This window comes from Xenopus laevis, chromosome 5L (genome assembly GCF_017654675.1).
Source record: "Xenopus laevis strain J_2021 chromosome 5L, Xenopus_laevis_v10.1, whole genome shotgun sequence".
NCBI classification, from domain to species: Eukaryota; Metazoa; Chordata; class Amphibia; order Anura; family Pipidae; genus Xenopus; species Xenopus laevis.
The window spans coordinates 145,936,591-145,953,881 of record NC_054379.1 but is presented as its reverse complement, the minus strand read 5'-3'; the positions used below and the strand labels follow the sequence as shown (position 1 = coordinate 145,953,881).

The following is a 17,291-nucleotide window of genomic DNA, read 5'->3' as shown; positions in this document are numbered from 1 at the left end:
CTACTGAAGCTAGTTACTTGAATAGTATGAACGATATAATAAAGGGAAATTTGATAGTTCGGCAAACATTTATGTCATAACGCGTTTCAAACAATCTGTCCCTGCCGCTTTCCGTAGACAAGTTAGCCTTTCGTATCCTGAGCGGCACAGTATGACGTCCAATGTGGAGGGAGGTCAGGAGACAACAGCCAATAAGAAGAATTGTAAAGGAGGCTGTGTGTCTGTACAGACGGTAATTCGGCAGGAGAGGATAGAGCAGTAAGCTGTTCAAGCACCAAAATGGGGGTACAAGGTATATGGGAATTGGGCAGCCTCTCACCGACAAGCGGAGAACCTTCATCTCCAAACTATACACGGACCTGTTGGCTTTTATCTCATGCTGCCCCACGCTTCTATTTACCTACAGACACACACTCACACTCTCACTCACTCCCCTACCTACAGCCAGTGTCACACACACACACTCACTCTCCTACCTACAGTCAGTGTCACACACATACACACTCCCTTACCTACAGTCAGTGTCACACACACACACTCCCCTACCTACAGTCAGTGTCACACACACACACTCCTCTACCTACAGCCAGTGTCACACACACACACTCCCCTACCTACAGTCCGTGACACACACACACACACTCCCCTACCTACAGTCAGTGTCACACACACACACACTCCCCTACCTACAGTCAGTGTCACACACATACACACTCCTCTACCTACAGCCAGTTTCACACACACACTCCTCTACCTACAGCCAGTGTCACACACACTCACTCTCCTACCTACAGCCAGTGTCACACGCACTCCTCTACCGACAGTCAGTGTCACACACACACTCCTCTACCTACAGCCAGTGTCACACACACACTCCTCTACCTACAGCCAGTGTCACACACACACACTCCCCTACCTACAGTCAGTGTCACACACATACACACTCCTCTACCTACAGCCAGTGTCACACACACACACTCACTCTCCTACCTACAGTCAGTGTCACACACATACACACTCCCTTACCTACAGCCAGTGTCACACACACTCCTCTACCTACAGCCATTGTCACACACACACTCCTCTACCTACAGCCAGTGTCACACACACACACACACACTCCTCTACCTACAGTCAGTGACACACACACACACTCCTCTACCTAAAGCCAGTGTCACACACACACACACACTCCTCTACCTACAGTCAGTGTCACACACACACACTCCTCTACCTACAGTCAGTGTCACACACACACACTCCTCTACCTAGAGCCAGTGTCACACACACACACACTCCTCTACCTACAGCCAGTGTCACACACTCCCCTACCTACAGCCAGTGATACACATAGATACACCCTACTGCAAATAGAACACACACACTCCACACCATCCAAATGCATCAGCTATCTAGTCCTGTATTAAGGATGGGACTGTGGGCCTGGGTGACTTGGGGGGGGGGATCAAAATAACCCTAAATCTAGACATTCTACTATTTGGTGCAGACTTTCTACTATTTGGTGCAGGTAACTCATCATGTTATACATTATAAAAAGCCCTACGTAACGTTCTTACATTCTCTATAGAAAGGACATAATGTTTCTTTTCAACTGACTGGTTTCATTGGAGAACTAATGGCAGTATGTATGTCTGTAGGAAAATATTGTTTCAGCATTGTGTATCACTGCCAGCATCACATCCAGGGAAGGGTGCTCTTTTTCTTATGCCCAATAGGAAGGGGCATTACACCAGCTCAATCTGAAACTCCTCTTGTCTTTTCCTTGCAGAACATCTCCAGTGAAGCACTGAATTGTGTATGTGCAACATGCTCGGGATCCAGAACGCCTTTTCTTCTTTTCGTTTGCTCTGTTCTGCTGTTGGTGGTGTGCATGATGCTTTCAGGAGAATGTTTTACGCTGTAAGGACTGGCCGTAAGCCTGGAGTCTATAATACATGGTGAGGGGGCAAAGCCGAGACATGGGAGTAAAGGCATACTGCTGTTACTTTTATTTTCAGCTGTTTAATTTCTCCTCCTTCGTAGCTAAATTCTAGAGCATTGACCAATTCTTCAGGGATTGTTATCTCAGAACATGAGATTACCACAAAATCCCATAGAAGGCAATAGATATTTATTTTCCCGTTGCATTTGATCGTTCTAAATATTGATGAAATGGGCTTTCCTAGATTATTGAAAATTAGGTAGATTCAGAAGGATTTATTCTGTTGTCTGTGCAAAGTACTTAGATCAGATTTATTTGCTTTAATGTCTGTTATGGATTTATCTGAATTCCACTGTAGAGTTAAACAAATGGTCTGTACTGCTTCATATAGCTGCTCCTATGTATCCCAGTACAACCCTACATCATAAAGGGGTGGTTCACCTTTAAATTAACGTTTGGTATAGGCTAATTCTAAACATCTTCTCAGTTGGTCATCATTTTTTTTTTATATATATTTTTTTGATTATTTGCCTTCTTCTGACTCTTTCCAGCTTTTAAATGTGGGTCACTGGCCCCAATTAAAAATCGAATTCTCTGTAAGGCTACAAATGTATTGTTATTGCTATTTTTTATTACACGTCTTTCTATTCAGACCCTCTCCTATTCATATTCCAGTCTCTTATTCAAGTCAATGCATGGGTGGTATGGTGGTTAGGACCCTAGCTGAAATTAAATTGTCTCTGAAAATCACTCTCGTCCCCTTTAACTTTGACACAAACCCTAAATTTTTTTGGACCCATAAATCTGGTCTGCAGGTCACAAAATAAGTCTCCAATTTGCCCATTCACAAGTAGGTATGATCTGCTCATTTGGCTGATAATAATAGTAGCTCATTAGCTTTATGATGGTCATTTACTTAATAAGACCGTGAGTTAATGAAAGCTCCCAATCATACATAAGTTAAATTAACTTTGCTTTGTTTTGTCATTGAAGGGATGAATGTAAAGAGCAAGTGGATCGATTTCCTTTAGCAAGGTACAAGAAGTTTGGCTCAGAGAAAGATGCATGGGAATTTGTGAGGAAAGGTAAGTGCGTTCTGAGTAGTTCATAAACAGGCAATTATATTCCATTCTGAATGAACATCAGTTCACATTAAAGGGGTTGTTCATCTTCCAACAACTAGTTGTATTCAGATAGATCACCAGAAATAACAACTTTTTCCAATTACGTTCTATTTAATATTTGTCACAGTTTTTCTAATATTTAAAGGGATACTGTCATGGGAAAAACCTTTTTTTTTTTTTCAAAATGAATCAGTTAATAGTGCTGCTCCAGCAGAATTCTGCACTGAAATCCATTTCCCAAAAGAGCAAACAGATTTTTTTATTTTCAATTTTGAAATCTGACATGGGGCTAGACATATTGTCAATTTCCCAGCTGCCCCAAGTCATGTGACTTGTGCTCTGATAAACTTCAATTACTCTTTACTGTTGTACTTCAAGTTGGAGTGATATCACCCCCTACCTTTCCCCCCCCCAGCAGCCAAACAAAAGAACAATGGGAAGGTAACGAGATAGCAGCTCACATTGAGAAGGAAAAACAGCAGCCTGCCAGAAAGCATTTCTATCCTAAAGTGCAGGCACAAGTCACATGACCAGGGGCAGCTGGGAAATTGACAAAATGTCTAGCCCCATGTCAGATTTCAAAATTGAATATAAAAAAATCTGTTTGCTCTTTTGAGAAATGGATTTCAGTGCAGAATTCTGCTGGAGTAGCACTATTAACTGATGTGTTTTGAAAAAAACATGTTTTCCGATGACAGGATCCCTTTAAGTGTAAAGTGTCATTTTTCACCTTCTAAAGCAGATCTGGGAGGGGGGGTCGCCGCCTGGCTGGTATTTTACCGACCTGGCCGGTAAAAATTATGGCTGATCCTAATGTTATTAGTAGGGAAAGAAGGCCAGTATTTTTTTTCAGAAAAGGTGGTAACTCTACCTGCAAACTGTTCTAAATTGATACATTTAGTTGATACATTTCTTGTTTCTCCCTGTTGAGCAGAATCTCTGGGTTTCATTAAAGGCAGCTGTTAGAATTGATACAATAGTTGCTAATATTCCAGAGATGCTACTAAGTGTTGCAAAACTGTTTTTTATTTCCATTTCCACAAAACCTTCTGTTGCATTATTTTTCGTGCGGTAGGTAATCTGCACGCACAAGTCTGAATACAAATTTTCGTTCGTTTTTTTTTTTATGTTCAAAACTGTCATGTTCGACTAGGGAATTAGCCAAACTCGATTTTTAAAAAATTTAATTTTCGAGTTTTCAGGTCATTTAAATATTTTTTTTTTTTTTAATAAATCCTCACCAAGTCGAATTTCGAATTCATTTGAATTTAAGGGAGTTTAAAAAAACTCACATGAATTCGAAATTATACTCTTGATAAATGTGCCTCTAAGTGTTAAGGGTCCCTGGGAAAGATGGTGGTGTGGCACTGTCATATATAGAACCCTGGTGCAACTTAATATACTGAGGGGTGCCTAACAAAACCCTCCAGTGTTTTAGCTTTTACATGTCCAGTCTGAAATTGGTCTTCATCTTGTATTTTGTGTGGGGTTATGTGATTTATTCTGAACAGCAGCTCTCAGCATATAATTTGGGAAAAACTGAATTCAGTGAATTAAGGGTGAAAAACTTGAATACTTGAATCGATCATGTTTTCGGCAAAAAGAAACTCAAATCTCTCGAATTAATCAAGTTTTCAAGTGAAACCAGGCAGACAAACATCTTCAAATGGTACAGCTACCATTGACTTCTACATGACCGTGAAAGGTTTTTGCTAGAGTATTTTAGGATTCCCTTCAGTCGGCTCCGTAAGCTCCATGTGCTCGGCCACCAGCGTTCCAGCTGTAATATGGATCCACATAAGCAATACAGGTAACAACATAAGCAATACAGGCGGCACTCCGGCCTTACACGTTTCAGGAAAACATTCCCTTAATCATTGCCTACGATTAAGGGAATGTTTTCCTGAAACGCGTAAGGCGATGTTGTTACCTTGATATGCTATAATAAACCTCCTCATATTCATCCGGAGTGCTGCCTGTATTGCTTATTTGGATCTATTTTAGGATTCTAGCTACTTTCAGCTTCGGGGTATAATAAATCTCGAAATGTTCGAGCTTCTCCTGAAATCCTGAAAATTCAAGCTTTGACTGAAAAATACCCTCGAACATATCAGTTTGCTGATGATACAACCATAGTAGGTCTCATCATCAAGAACTACGAGTGAGCATATAGACGCAGTGAAAAGGATAACGGACTGGTGCAAAGTCAACAATCTGTCTATAAATACAAAAAAAACAAAGGAAATAGTTGTTGACTTCAGGAGAACACGTGGGGATCATTCTCCACTGTACATTGACGGATCTCCAGTGGAAATTGTGAAGAGCACCAAATTCCTTGGGGTACATCTGGCAGAGAACCTCTCCTGGTCCCTTAACACCAGCTCTATAGTGAAGAAAGCACAGCAGCGTCTCTACTTTCTGAGAAAGCTGAAAAAAGCTCACATTCCACCACCCATTCTCACTATCTTCTACAGAGGGTCTATTGAAAGCATTTTATGCAGCTGCATCACTACCTGGTATGGAAACTGCTCTGTATCAGATCGCAAGATCCTGCAGCGGGTGGTGAGGACAGCGGAAAAGATCATTGGCTTCCTGCCATTATTTATATGTACCACACCCGCTGTCTCCAGAAGGCTACCAGCATTGTCAGGGATAGCACCCACCCTGCACATGATCTCTTTACCCTCCTGCCATCCTGTAAAAGATACCGCAGTATTCGAGCGCTGACTTCCATAATGCAAAAGTCTATTTCCACAAGCCATCCGGTATCTCAACTCCCAAGGACTGAACTGAATATATTCATAAGGAACTGAAATGTCCACTTTGCCCATCATGACCGTGTACTAGAGTTGTTGTATAGCACCGGGGGGTTCTGGAGGAACGCCATTTAGTTTCTACTATGTATTGTATTTACTGTATATGGCTGAAATGACAAATCCACTTGACTTGACTTTAAAACTAGAAATCTTCAGTTAAAAATCAACTTGCTCTTTAATACATAACCCCCTAAATGTAATTTTCTTTAAAGAAAACATTACTGCTTATTCTAGGCATAAATAGCAGATATGTCGGTTGCTTTGACCTGCTTTGTATTTTCTTGTGATTAGTGGTTCTTGCTGCTCTAAAGCTATGCAGAGTCCAACCCTAATATCAAAATTCATCCGAAAGTTTCGTTATAATGTTAATTAGGAGCTATAAACATCCATGAGGCTGTCTTTAAAAATCATGTATTCCTCTGTTTTGTTTTTTTTTAGAGAGTGGTGAAACAAAGGCACCTCCTACACAAGCTACAAATGCTGCAGGACTGCATTCTGTAATGCCTCAGTCCAAAGGAAAGCGAACACTTAATCAAGCACAGAGCTCAAGCACTGCAAAAGCATCCTCACCTAAAAGAACCAAGCTCATTGATCTCACTGATTTACCATCATCACATAATGGAGCATTTACCTACATGGGTATGAGACTATTTATATTAACGAGTTTCTTTTCCGCAGCACTACATCCTGAATTCTGGGCACAATGCAAAGCTGAGGTTCATCCTTTATATAGGAACACATCGGAGTATGGAAAAAGTCCAAATCTGAAAAGCCGGCATCTCAGACCTGCACTCAAATGAGTGCAGATTTGGTTGGACTTTTTTTTACCGAAAATGATCAGAAGTTTACCGATTTTGATACTGATAATACTGATAAAGGAGTATAGCAGAGTCTCATGGGCTCCTGGGCAACAATTTGTTTAGCACCAACTCCCCATTGATTCTAGACAATAATTGCTTGAAACTTACTGTGGTTATTATATGTCTATTATTGCCCCTGAAATTCCACGGTTTTTGTTTTGAGATTGAGATTCTAAATGGATGTATGTGGAGTGGAGTCACTGTGGAAGTCAAAGTTAAGGAAACCCTCCAAATAAATGAATCTAAAGTTGCATAGGACACTTAACAATAAATATTCATCATCATCATTGGTATTGGCAGGTAGTTTTGGCAGGTCACAGACGGCGGTGAGATGAATTCTGTCTCCAGCCCCAACCTGCCCGGGTTGTCCATATTCTCTGATGTTTAAATGCCCCCAGGGTTCAGTCAGAAGGGGTATGTGGTCTTCCTTTCCTCCGCTTATAAAAATAATAGGCCCAGAATATGCCCCTACTCTGCCCCTTACCTTGCCTGCACACGAAACCATTGTATTGGGCCAGGTATAGCCACATGGCGTGAAGAAGGAAACATATGCCAGTGTAAGGGCCGATTCTTGCCCCACAGACAGAGATAATCCCTCATCTAATGCTGCTTTGGTCAGTTCTAAGTAGAGCAACATCACAAGATGCTGTTTTCTTATAAAATTCTTAGCTATATGAATATAGTCAGTTAGCCAAAATGACCAGCAGGTGGCAAAGTTGTTTCGAATTTGGCATAGTAGTCCCTAGTTTCCATAATTTGGATGTTCATACAAGGGGAGGCCCATTTATCAAAGTCTGAATTTATCTCATTATTTTCTAAACAATACTCAGACAAAATCCGAACTGGTTTTCTCCACTTATTTATCAATACATTTTCCCTGAAAATTTCCTGTGCGGGGAAAAAAACCCAAAAAACATTAAAAAAAAAAATTTACTAAACATTTTTTTTTTTTTTTGCCCAAAAACCACAAAAGCTTCGGATTATTGCATAAAACCCATTGCAGATCAAGATATCATCAGGACTTCTCCCATTGACTTATATGCAACCTCGGCAGGTCTGAGATGCCGGATTTTTGGATTCTGACTTTTTCCATCCTGGGGGTATAATAAATCCCTAAAAATATGTGGGGTTTTTTCCCACTAAAAATGTGGATTTTATAGGGAAAAAAAAACACACATTTTTCGGGTTTTTGGCATTCAGAGTTTAATAAATAACTCTACTAGAAAATCATTTAAACATTAAATAAACCCAATAGGTTGGTTTTGCCTCCAATAAGGATTAATTATATTTCTGTTTGGATCTAGTACAATGATCTTTTTTTTTTTAAAAAAAAATTGGATTATTTAGATAAAATGGAGTCTATCGGAGACAGCCTTTCCGTAATATTGAGCTTTCTGGATAATGGGTTTCCAGATAATGGGTCCCATACCTGTGTATCTTGAAAACTATAGAAAAATAAGCAAATAATGGAAAGTGCTTAAAAGAGTGCTTTGAGCAATTTTCTGCATTCATTTCTTTTCAGGGTTTTCATTTTCTGTAAGTGAAATATGTTTACAATTAGATTGTTTCTGCCCCTGTGTTCCTTTCTGTGATTAACCGTTCTTGCCTTGCTTGCTTTTGCAGGAGACTCTGCTGTTGTATATACTGATGGCTGCTGTAGCCGGAATGGCCGGCTAAAAGCACAAGCTGGTATAGGAGTATACTGGGGGCCAGGCCATCCTCTGTAAGTGGTTTTGATTATTTATGTTGTGGTTGTTATAAACTTCCAAACCAAAGTGTCAATATGGCAAAGCTTAGACGTCATATATTAATTACTTCTTGCTTCCAAAACCATGCTTATGGGAGGTTGCCCTCTGCTTAACTACACTATAGCCTTAAATGGGTTGGTCACCTTTGAGTTAACTTTTAGTATGATGTAAAGAGTGATATTCTGAGAGAATTTGCAACTGGATTTCATATTTCATTATTTGTGGTTTTTGAGTTATTTAGCTTTTTTTATTTAGCAGCTCTCCAGTTTTCACTTTCAGTCATCTGGTTGCTAGGATCCAAATTACCCTAGCAACCATGCACTGATTTGAATAAGAGACAGGAATATGAATAGGAGAGGCCTGAATAGAAAGTAGAGTAATAAAAAGTAGCAATAACAATACATTTGTAGCTTTACGAAGCGCTTGGTTTTTAGGTAGGGTCAGTGACCCCCTGTTTGAACGCTGGAAAGAGTAAGAACAAATTCCCCTAGCAATCATGCACTATTTGAATAAGAGGCTGGGATATGAATAGGAGAGGCCTGAATAGAAAGATGAGTAATACAAAGCAGCAATAACAATACATTTGTAGCCTTACAGAGCATTTGTTTTTTAGATGGGGTCAGTGACCCCCCTTTTTCCCCCTAGTGTCAGAAGAAGAAGGGAAATAAAAAAAAAAAACTAAAAAAAAGGCCAATTGAAAAGTTACTTAGAACTGGCCATTCTATAACATACTAAAAGTTAACTTAAAGGTAAACCAACCCTTTAAATATTCTTGATAATGGTAAATAGTCTAGAATGATTGGTAAATTGGTGGATGGGGCTTGGACCAGACTTAGTGCAAGTTGAGTCAGCAACCCTTATATGAGAAACGAGAAATAATCCGATATTTTACTCACAATGGATTCCAAATTCAGCCATAAACTGCATGCAATTTACCCACGCAGATTATATTGGAATTGGTAAATCATGAGCACGTTTCAGCAGAGGCTAATTTCCCAGCACCAACACTGGAATTCTGGGGAGTAAATTGGCATGATAATTTTGCATATTCCGCACTTGCTTAATATCCCTCTTCTACAATATAATGGTACAGCTGCCATTTAAAAATTATGTATCCATGCTTCATCAGTTTTAGGTGGTTCCTGTGCATCGACTTTGCTGCTAGCTGTAGCTGCCTATGTTATAATTCTTTTTCCCGCAAACGTGCCTTTCTTTCTAAAGAACAACACTCCAATGTGTGCCCTTCCCTCCCCCACACCAGGCAGCCATACTGGTGCACAAAATGAGAGAGTTTTACTTTCTGTCACTACACTAAAGGTGGCCATACATGTAGAGATTTGCTCCTTTGGAGATGTCGTCAAACAAGTGGATCTATACCCCATATGCGCACCTTGAAGTGGGCGATATCAGGCTGATCTGATTGTGGGTCCTAGGGCCAAACAATCAGATCACAATGTTGAGCACACTGGTGGTAGAATCAAGGACCGCATCAACAACCAATGCTGTCCTCGATCTGACGTGATTTTTAACCCTGCCTGATCGACATCTGGCAGACTTTTGGCAAGATATCGATTGGGGAAGCCCGACGGAGGGCCCCTATAGAATGCCCAAAAAGCTGCTGACTTAATCTGTTGGCATCTTATATCTGCTTGTGCATGGGGACCTTTAAATTACTCTGATTCTGCTTTAATTGTGTTTTTAATTAAAAGTACGTTTTTTGTTTTTTTAACAGCAATCTTGCAGAAAGGCTTGAAGGGAGGCAAACAAACCAGCGGGCTGAAATTCAGGTGCAAGTTCTACTACATCAAACATTTTAATAATAAAAGAAAACATTTTCCCAGACAATGCTCTGCTTCACATATACATGCAGAATCCTTTGCTATGAGAACATAATCTGTTATTAGCTTGGATGAGAGAATAGAAAGCAGTATATCGCCATAAGATGTTTCATGTTTGCAAGTGGGTCTGGACAAACGGCCTGAGAGTTTTTAAGTAGCTCAGATGCAGTAATGATAAATGCAAAGTAGATTAACCACAGACCAGTTTTAACGGGACTATGGCACAACCAAGATTAAATGTCATGGCAGCAGAAAAATGGCTTTTATTTTATCTATTGTGTGTGTGTCTCTCTCTGTCTCTTTTTCTCTGTATCTCTCTCTCTCTCTCTGTATCTCTCTCTCTCTCGCTCTCTCTCTCTCTCTCTCTCTCTCTCTCTCTCTCTCTCTCTCTCTCTCTGTCTGTATGTGTCTCTCTCTCTCTCTCTCTCTCTCTCTCTCTCTCTCTCTCTCTCTCTCTGTATGTGTGTCTCTCTCTCTCTCTCTCTCTCTCTCTGTATGTGTCTCTCAATCTCACTCAGAGTTCCTGTAACCTGATTTTAAGGGTACTGATTAGCCACCTGAAGGCTTATGAGACCCAGCTTGTCAGCTTGTAGTACTTCACTCTGCTACAGGGACAAAGTTAAACAAATCTCTTAGTATGATCTCTGAGTACTTGGGATTACAGACCTAATCACAGTAGGTGGGTGTACTTCTTGGTAAGACCCAAGTCTTTAAGGGCTGGCCACACGAGCAGATTTGGGAAGATTAGTCGCCCCAGCGACAAATCTCCTCTTCTTCACGGCGACAATCTGCCCAAACTGCCTTCCACCTGCCCTCCTCTGGCTAAAATGAAAATCGTCTGGGGGAAGGCACACGCGTCGCTTCGTTTTATGAAGTTGCCCGAAGTTTCCTTGTGAGGCAACTTTGGAAAGTGTCGCGTGTGCCTTCCCCCAGGCTATTTTCATTTCAGCCTGCGGAAGGCAGGGGGAAGGCAGTTCGAGGAGATTGTCGCCCCAAAGAAGAGGAGATTTGTCGCTGGGGCGACTAATCTTCCCGAATCTGCTCGTGTGGCCAGACCCTAAGGGTAAGGGGAAGAGGAAGAGGAGACGTGTCTCTGCCATAATGTGCCAAAAGGACATCATAAAACAATTGATAGGCTATCCAGGTTGAGTTTCTACATTGGAGTAGAAATACAGATAGGATCATGTTTTATAAATACTCCAAATAGTTCATCAGGACCTCATTAAAGGGTTGGTTCACCTTCAAGTTAACTTTTAGTGTGTTATAGAATGGTCAATACTAAGCAACTTTTTAATTGGTCTTCGTTATTTATTTTTTAATAGTTTTTAAATTTGCCTTCATCTTCTGATTCTTTCCAGCTTTCAAATGGGGGTCGCTGACCCCATCTAAAAACAACATTTGTAAGGCTACAAATGGATTGTTATTGATACTTTTAACTACTTATCTTTCTATTCAGGCCTCTCCTATTCCATATTCCAGTATCTTATTCAAATCAATGCATGGTTGCTAGGGTAATTTAGACCCTAGCAACCAGACTGCTGAACCTGCAAACTGAAGAGCAGCTGAATCAAAACAACTCAAAAACCACAAAATTATAAAAAATGAAAACCAATTGCAAATTGTCTCAGAATATCACTCTCTACATCATACTAAAAGTTAATTTAAAGGTGAACAACCCCTTTAAAGAATAAAGTAAGCCTTTTTATTTTAGAATTTGAAAAAAGACTATACACAGCCCCCAGAATAACAAACCTTTCTCCCTTCTGAAAATGGCAGCAAAATATAGCTACCGGTACCTGCTAGTCTGTTGCGGAGCTCCGCCCCTTTACTTTTCTCAGCTCACTTTATCTCTTTTACTGTGAAGACAGAGGTGTTGAATGTGAATGCTTGCTGCCTCTGCTCCAATGTAAATGTATCAAACATGCACAGCAGGTACCACTTTGACTGTCTTAAAGGAACAGTCACACCAAAAAATGTGTTTAAAAGTAATGAAAATATCATGCAGTGTTGCCCTGCGCTGGTAAAACTGATGTATTTGCTTCAGAAACAGAGATTGAAAAAAAAAAAAACAGGTTAAATAGTGGATAACCAATAACACCATTATGTTCTACAGAGCTTATCTGCTGTGTAACCTGGGCCTTTTCTCCTTTAAATGGTTGCCCCCATTGCTACACAGCAGCTTATTTATATAAACAATAGTAATGTTGTTTTATATTTTTATTACTTTAAAACACTTGTCATTTTTTGATGCTACTGTACCTTTAACAGTGAGAGAGAAGGAGGGCTCAGAAAATAAAAGGGCGGAGCTTCATACTAAACCAGGAAGTACCTGAAATGAGCTACAGTTTTCAGCTTGTGATTTAGAAATTACTTCTAAATATTATAAGTAACCGATAGCACACCCAGTTAGAAAAAATAAATGTATTACAAAAAAAAGAATAAAAATATAACAAAAAAATTACAAAATATTTGGTGAGCCCAATGCGTTTAGATGCGTTATTACCCAGAGGACGCTGTCTCGTTTCCCTGCTACCAAAGGAAGCGGAAATGACGTCCGACGCTGGATTTTCGTCGAGGAAACCAACAGCTTGGGGTATAAAACCTCCATGGACAGTAACACTCGTTCTGCCCTTTTGATTTTTTGATTATTTGTGCCCCTGAGGAAGACCCTTAAGGTCGAAATGCGTTGGGCTCACCAAATATTTTGTAATTTTTTGTTATATTTTTCTTCTTTTTTTTTTTAATAAATGTATTTTTTCTAACTGGGTGTGCTATCCGTTACTTATAACATTTAGCAGTTAGATTTGGAGACCCTTATGGGGAGTCTCCTATGGATTAGCACCCCGCACTTTGATTTTGAGGGTGTGCCCCTTCTCTCTTAATACTTTAGAAATTACTTCTGACTGAATGCAGGGAGAAAGGTATGTTATTCTGATCACCATTTAGTTATAGTAATAGAGAAATTTTAGTAAAAAGTTTAAATATTCTTTAAAGGGGAAGTAAAGGCTTCCTGTCAAGTTTTGGTATGGGCTAAAAATATATCATTTAGGGATGCACCGAAACCAGAATTTGGTTTGGGATTCGGTTAGGATTCGGCCTTTTTCAGCAGGATTTGGATTCAGCTGAATCCTTCTGGCTGGCCAAACCGAATACTAATTTACATATGCAAATTAGGGGCTGGGAGGGAAATTGCGTGACTTTTTTTCACAAAACAAGGAAGTAACCGGGGGTTCGTCCAAATCAAAAATAATGGAGTCGGTGCATCCCTTATATAATTTGGTACTGTTAAGGAACCATAAACCCAGGATCATATTCAAATCAGTGCAGCTGCACACAAATTAAAAAGCAGCTTACTTTGAGCAAATCTTTACATTTGGTGGGAAAGCCTTTATTTCCCCTTTAAGATTAGAAGGAATGAATTTATTGTTCAGTTATGTAACATTTACCTAAAAGAATAACAAGTAGTAGAAGTTTTGTAGTAATAGTGTGCGCACGTGCCAAGACCATAACCATCATTTTCTTTCCTTAAAAAAAAACTTCTTTTTTTTTAAAGGCCGCATGCAGAGCACTTGAACAGGCCCAAGCAAAGAACATCACAAAACTCGTGCTGTATACTGACAGCATGTTCACTATAAATGGTAAGAACCCCCTCCATCTTTGTAGGTTATTCAACTGCCTAAACTGATTTTACCAGCATCGTGATTCCTTGTATGATGATTCTACTTCTGCATCTTATGATGAAACTTCATAGATTTAATTGAATAACATTGATACGATCACAAGCATTGCTGTAAACACCAACTATATAGTGAATAAAGTACCCCCTCTTGTAAATCATAAGGATATTACAAGTTACCGAGGAGTTTCATGACCATATAAAAACACGAGGCCAAAGGCCGTGTTTAATTACAGGTCATGGAACTCCGATGTAACTTCTAAATCCTCATATTTTGCAACAGGGGGTACTTTATTTATTATAATACACAAGTTTCAGTGAGTCAAGTGATAAATGACATCACTACTCGCTGTTTATAACTGATGACATCAGTACTCACCATTTAAAAGGATATAATTTACAAGATATTCATGTATTTGTGTATTATAATCACGTATTGTGCCAAAATGGCTTTTCTGTGGTTGGGCCTAGAAGCTTGTACAGCGTTAAAATAAAGCATTACAAACAATAGATATTCAATTGGTCTTCCATGTTTATTCCTGTTGCACTAACAAGGCTATATAGTAACACTGTGCACCTATGCCAATCACAAAATTTGATTTCAGGTTAATATAGCTGAAGCCTAATTATGTTTTGTTCTGTTCAGGTATCACAAAATGGATCCATTCTTGGAAACGAAAGGGCTGGAAACTAAGCAATGGGCAGAATGTTATTAATAGAGAAGATTTTGAAAAGCTTGACAAGCTGACACGGGGCTTGGATATAAATTGGGTTCGTATTTTAACAGGATGTGGTTGTGAATAAAAGACTAAGGGGCCGATTTATCAAGGGTTGAAGTGAAAATTTGAATTTCGAGCTATTTTTTGTGTATTTCGACTAGGGCAGTGATCCCCAACCAGTAGCTCATGAGCAACATGTTGCTCACCAACCCCTTGGATGTTGCTCCCAGTGGCCTCAAAGCAGGTAATTATTTTTGAATTCCTGGCTTGGAGGCAAGTTTTGGTTGTTTAAAAACCAGGTGTACTGCCAAACAGAGCCTCACTGTAGATTGACAATCCACATAGGGGCTACCAAATGACCAATCACAGCACTTATTTGGCACCCAAAGAACATTTTTCATGCTAGCGTTGCTCCCCAACTCCCTTTACTTCTGAATGTTGCTCACAGGTTCAAAAGGTTGGGGATCCCTGGACTAGGGAATAGTCCAAATTCTATTCAAATTTCAAGAAAATTCGAATATCGAAATTTATCATGTACTGTCTCTTTAAAAATGAGACTATTCGCCATCTAAAACCTGCCAAATTTCTGTTTTAGCCTATGGGGGACCTCCTAGAACCTATTTAGAGTCAATTGTTGGACTTTGAAAAAGCCAACTTTTTTTTTAAAAAACTTTGTTTCAAATTCGATCGAATGCGGACTATTCACCTGAAGAAAGACTTCAGCTTTTTTAATACATTTCGGTTGGTCTTTTTTAGTACAAAAAAAACTCCCATTACTTCGACCCTTGATAAATCTGCGTGCAAGATAAAATTTGTGCAAGGGACGGCTAGGAAAGGTAAGAAAAATGGCGGCACTGCTCTACGAAACGCGTAAGGCTATTTTTTTTTATATAATTCTTTTTCTTTAAAGGGATTCTGCCATGATTTTACACTGCAAATAATTCACTCTACAATATAAAATTTCATTCCTGAACCAGCAAGTGTTTTTTTTTTTTTTTTGGTTTTTTTTTAGTAGTAATATTGCTGTGTAGGCAGCCATTTGAGGTCATTTTGCCTGGTCATGTGCTTTCAGAAAGAGCCAGCACTTTCTGCTTTCTGGCAGGCTGTTATTTCTCCTACTCAATGTAACTGAATGTGTCGCAGTGAGACCTGGATTTTACTATTGAGTACTGTACTTAGATTTACCAGGCAGCTGTTATCTTGTGTTAGGGAGCTGCTTTCTGGTTACCTTCCCAATGTTCTGTTGTTAGGCTGCTGGGGGGGAAAGGGAGGGGGTGATATCACTCCAATTTGCAGTACAGCAGTAAAGAGTGACTAAAGTTTATCAGAGCGCAAGTCACATGACTGGGGGCAGCTGGGAAACTGACTATGTCTAGCCCCATGTCAGATTTCAAAATTAAATATAAAAAAAAATCTCTTTTCTCTTCAGCTTATTTTAAAATGTACCACTTTCTTGTTTAGTCCAGTATTGTTCCAGCCTACATAATTTTTTCAATGATATTTTTAAACTTTTCTCTAGCTGAAGCCTTTAAGTTGTGTACACATTGACACTTCGCTGTTTTTTTTGTTGAGAATTTCTACCTGTTTGAATTTATTTACTCATTTTTTGGAATCTTTTGGTTTAAATCAGTCATTGCAGAACCTGCCTTCAGCATTTGATATTTCCATTGTGTGTCATCTAAATCAAATATTTTTTTAATTGAATCAGTATGTAGTGTTCTACTTGCCGGCAAATCTAGAACCCCCCCCCCCCCCTTTCTTATTACATTACTGGGCCTTCTCAAGCAAATAAACTGACTTATTTGCCTTTCCGTTTAGATGCACATTCCAGGCCACGCTGGCTTTGAGGGAAATGAAGCAGCAGACAAACTTTCACGAGAAGGAGCCCAGAAATCATCCGACCAATAACTGCTGCTCCACTTGCACTCATCATGTACAGAAACAATGGACTTGGTGCTTCCTAGAAAGCTTTTTTTTTTTTGTTTTTTTTTAATCTGTAGAACATGAGTTTTTATTTATATGCATAATTGGTAAATTTTATGTAAAAAATAAATAATACTGATTTATTCAAGAAAAAAACAGCTCTATAGTTTGTACATTGTAGCAGCAAATCGTTCTAAGCATAATCTACAGTGAGGCTGCTCCATGTTTTTTTAATAGAAAATAATTTCAATTACTTTATGTCCAGCCTGGAACTGAAACTGCTGTTTCTGTAATCTAAAAATGTATGTATGCATATAGGCAGTCCCCGGGTTACATACGAGATAGGGTCTGTGGGTTTGTTCTTAAAGGGGTTGTTCACCTTTGATATAACTTTTAGTATGATGTAGAGAGTGATATTCTGAGTCAATTTGCAATTTGTTTTCATTTTTTATTATTTGTGGTTTTTGAGTTATTTAGCTTTTCATTCAGCAGCTCTTCAAATTGCTAGGGTCCAAATTACTTGAGCAACCATGCACTGATTTGAATAAGAGACTGAAATATGAATAGGACTGAATAGAAAGGGGATTAATAAAAATGAGCCATAACAATACATTTGTAGCCTTAAAGGGCATTTGTTTTTCAGAA

At 39.3% G+C, this 17,291-nt stretch overlaps 1 protein-coding gene across 3 annotated transcripts; it reads left to right on the top strand.

The window, feature by feature from the left end:
- Positions 1-26: 26 nt before the first annotated feature.
- rnaseh1.L (ribonuclease H1 L homeolog) lies at positions 27-16,802 on the top strand. 3 transcript variants are annotated; one of them, XM_018262144.2, is made up of 9 exons: positions 27-232; positions 1,790-1,958; positions 2,936-3,027; positions 6,321-6,521; positions 8,366-8,465; positions 10,223-10,277; positions 13,882-13,966; positions 14,651-14,775; positions 16,542-16,794. In XM_018262144.2, the coding sequence occupies exons 2-9, from the start codon at positions 1,819-1,821 to the stop codon at positions 16,629-16,631; spliced, it is 888 nt and encodes a 295-aa protein (XP_018117633.1). In that variant the 5' UTR covers positions 27-232; positions 1,790-1,818; the 3' UTR covers positions 16,632-16,794.
- The last annotated feature ends 489 nt before the right edge of the window (positions 16,803-17,291 follow it).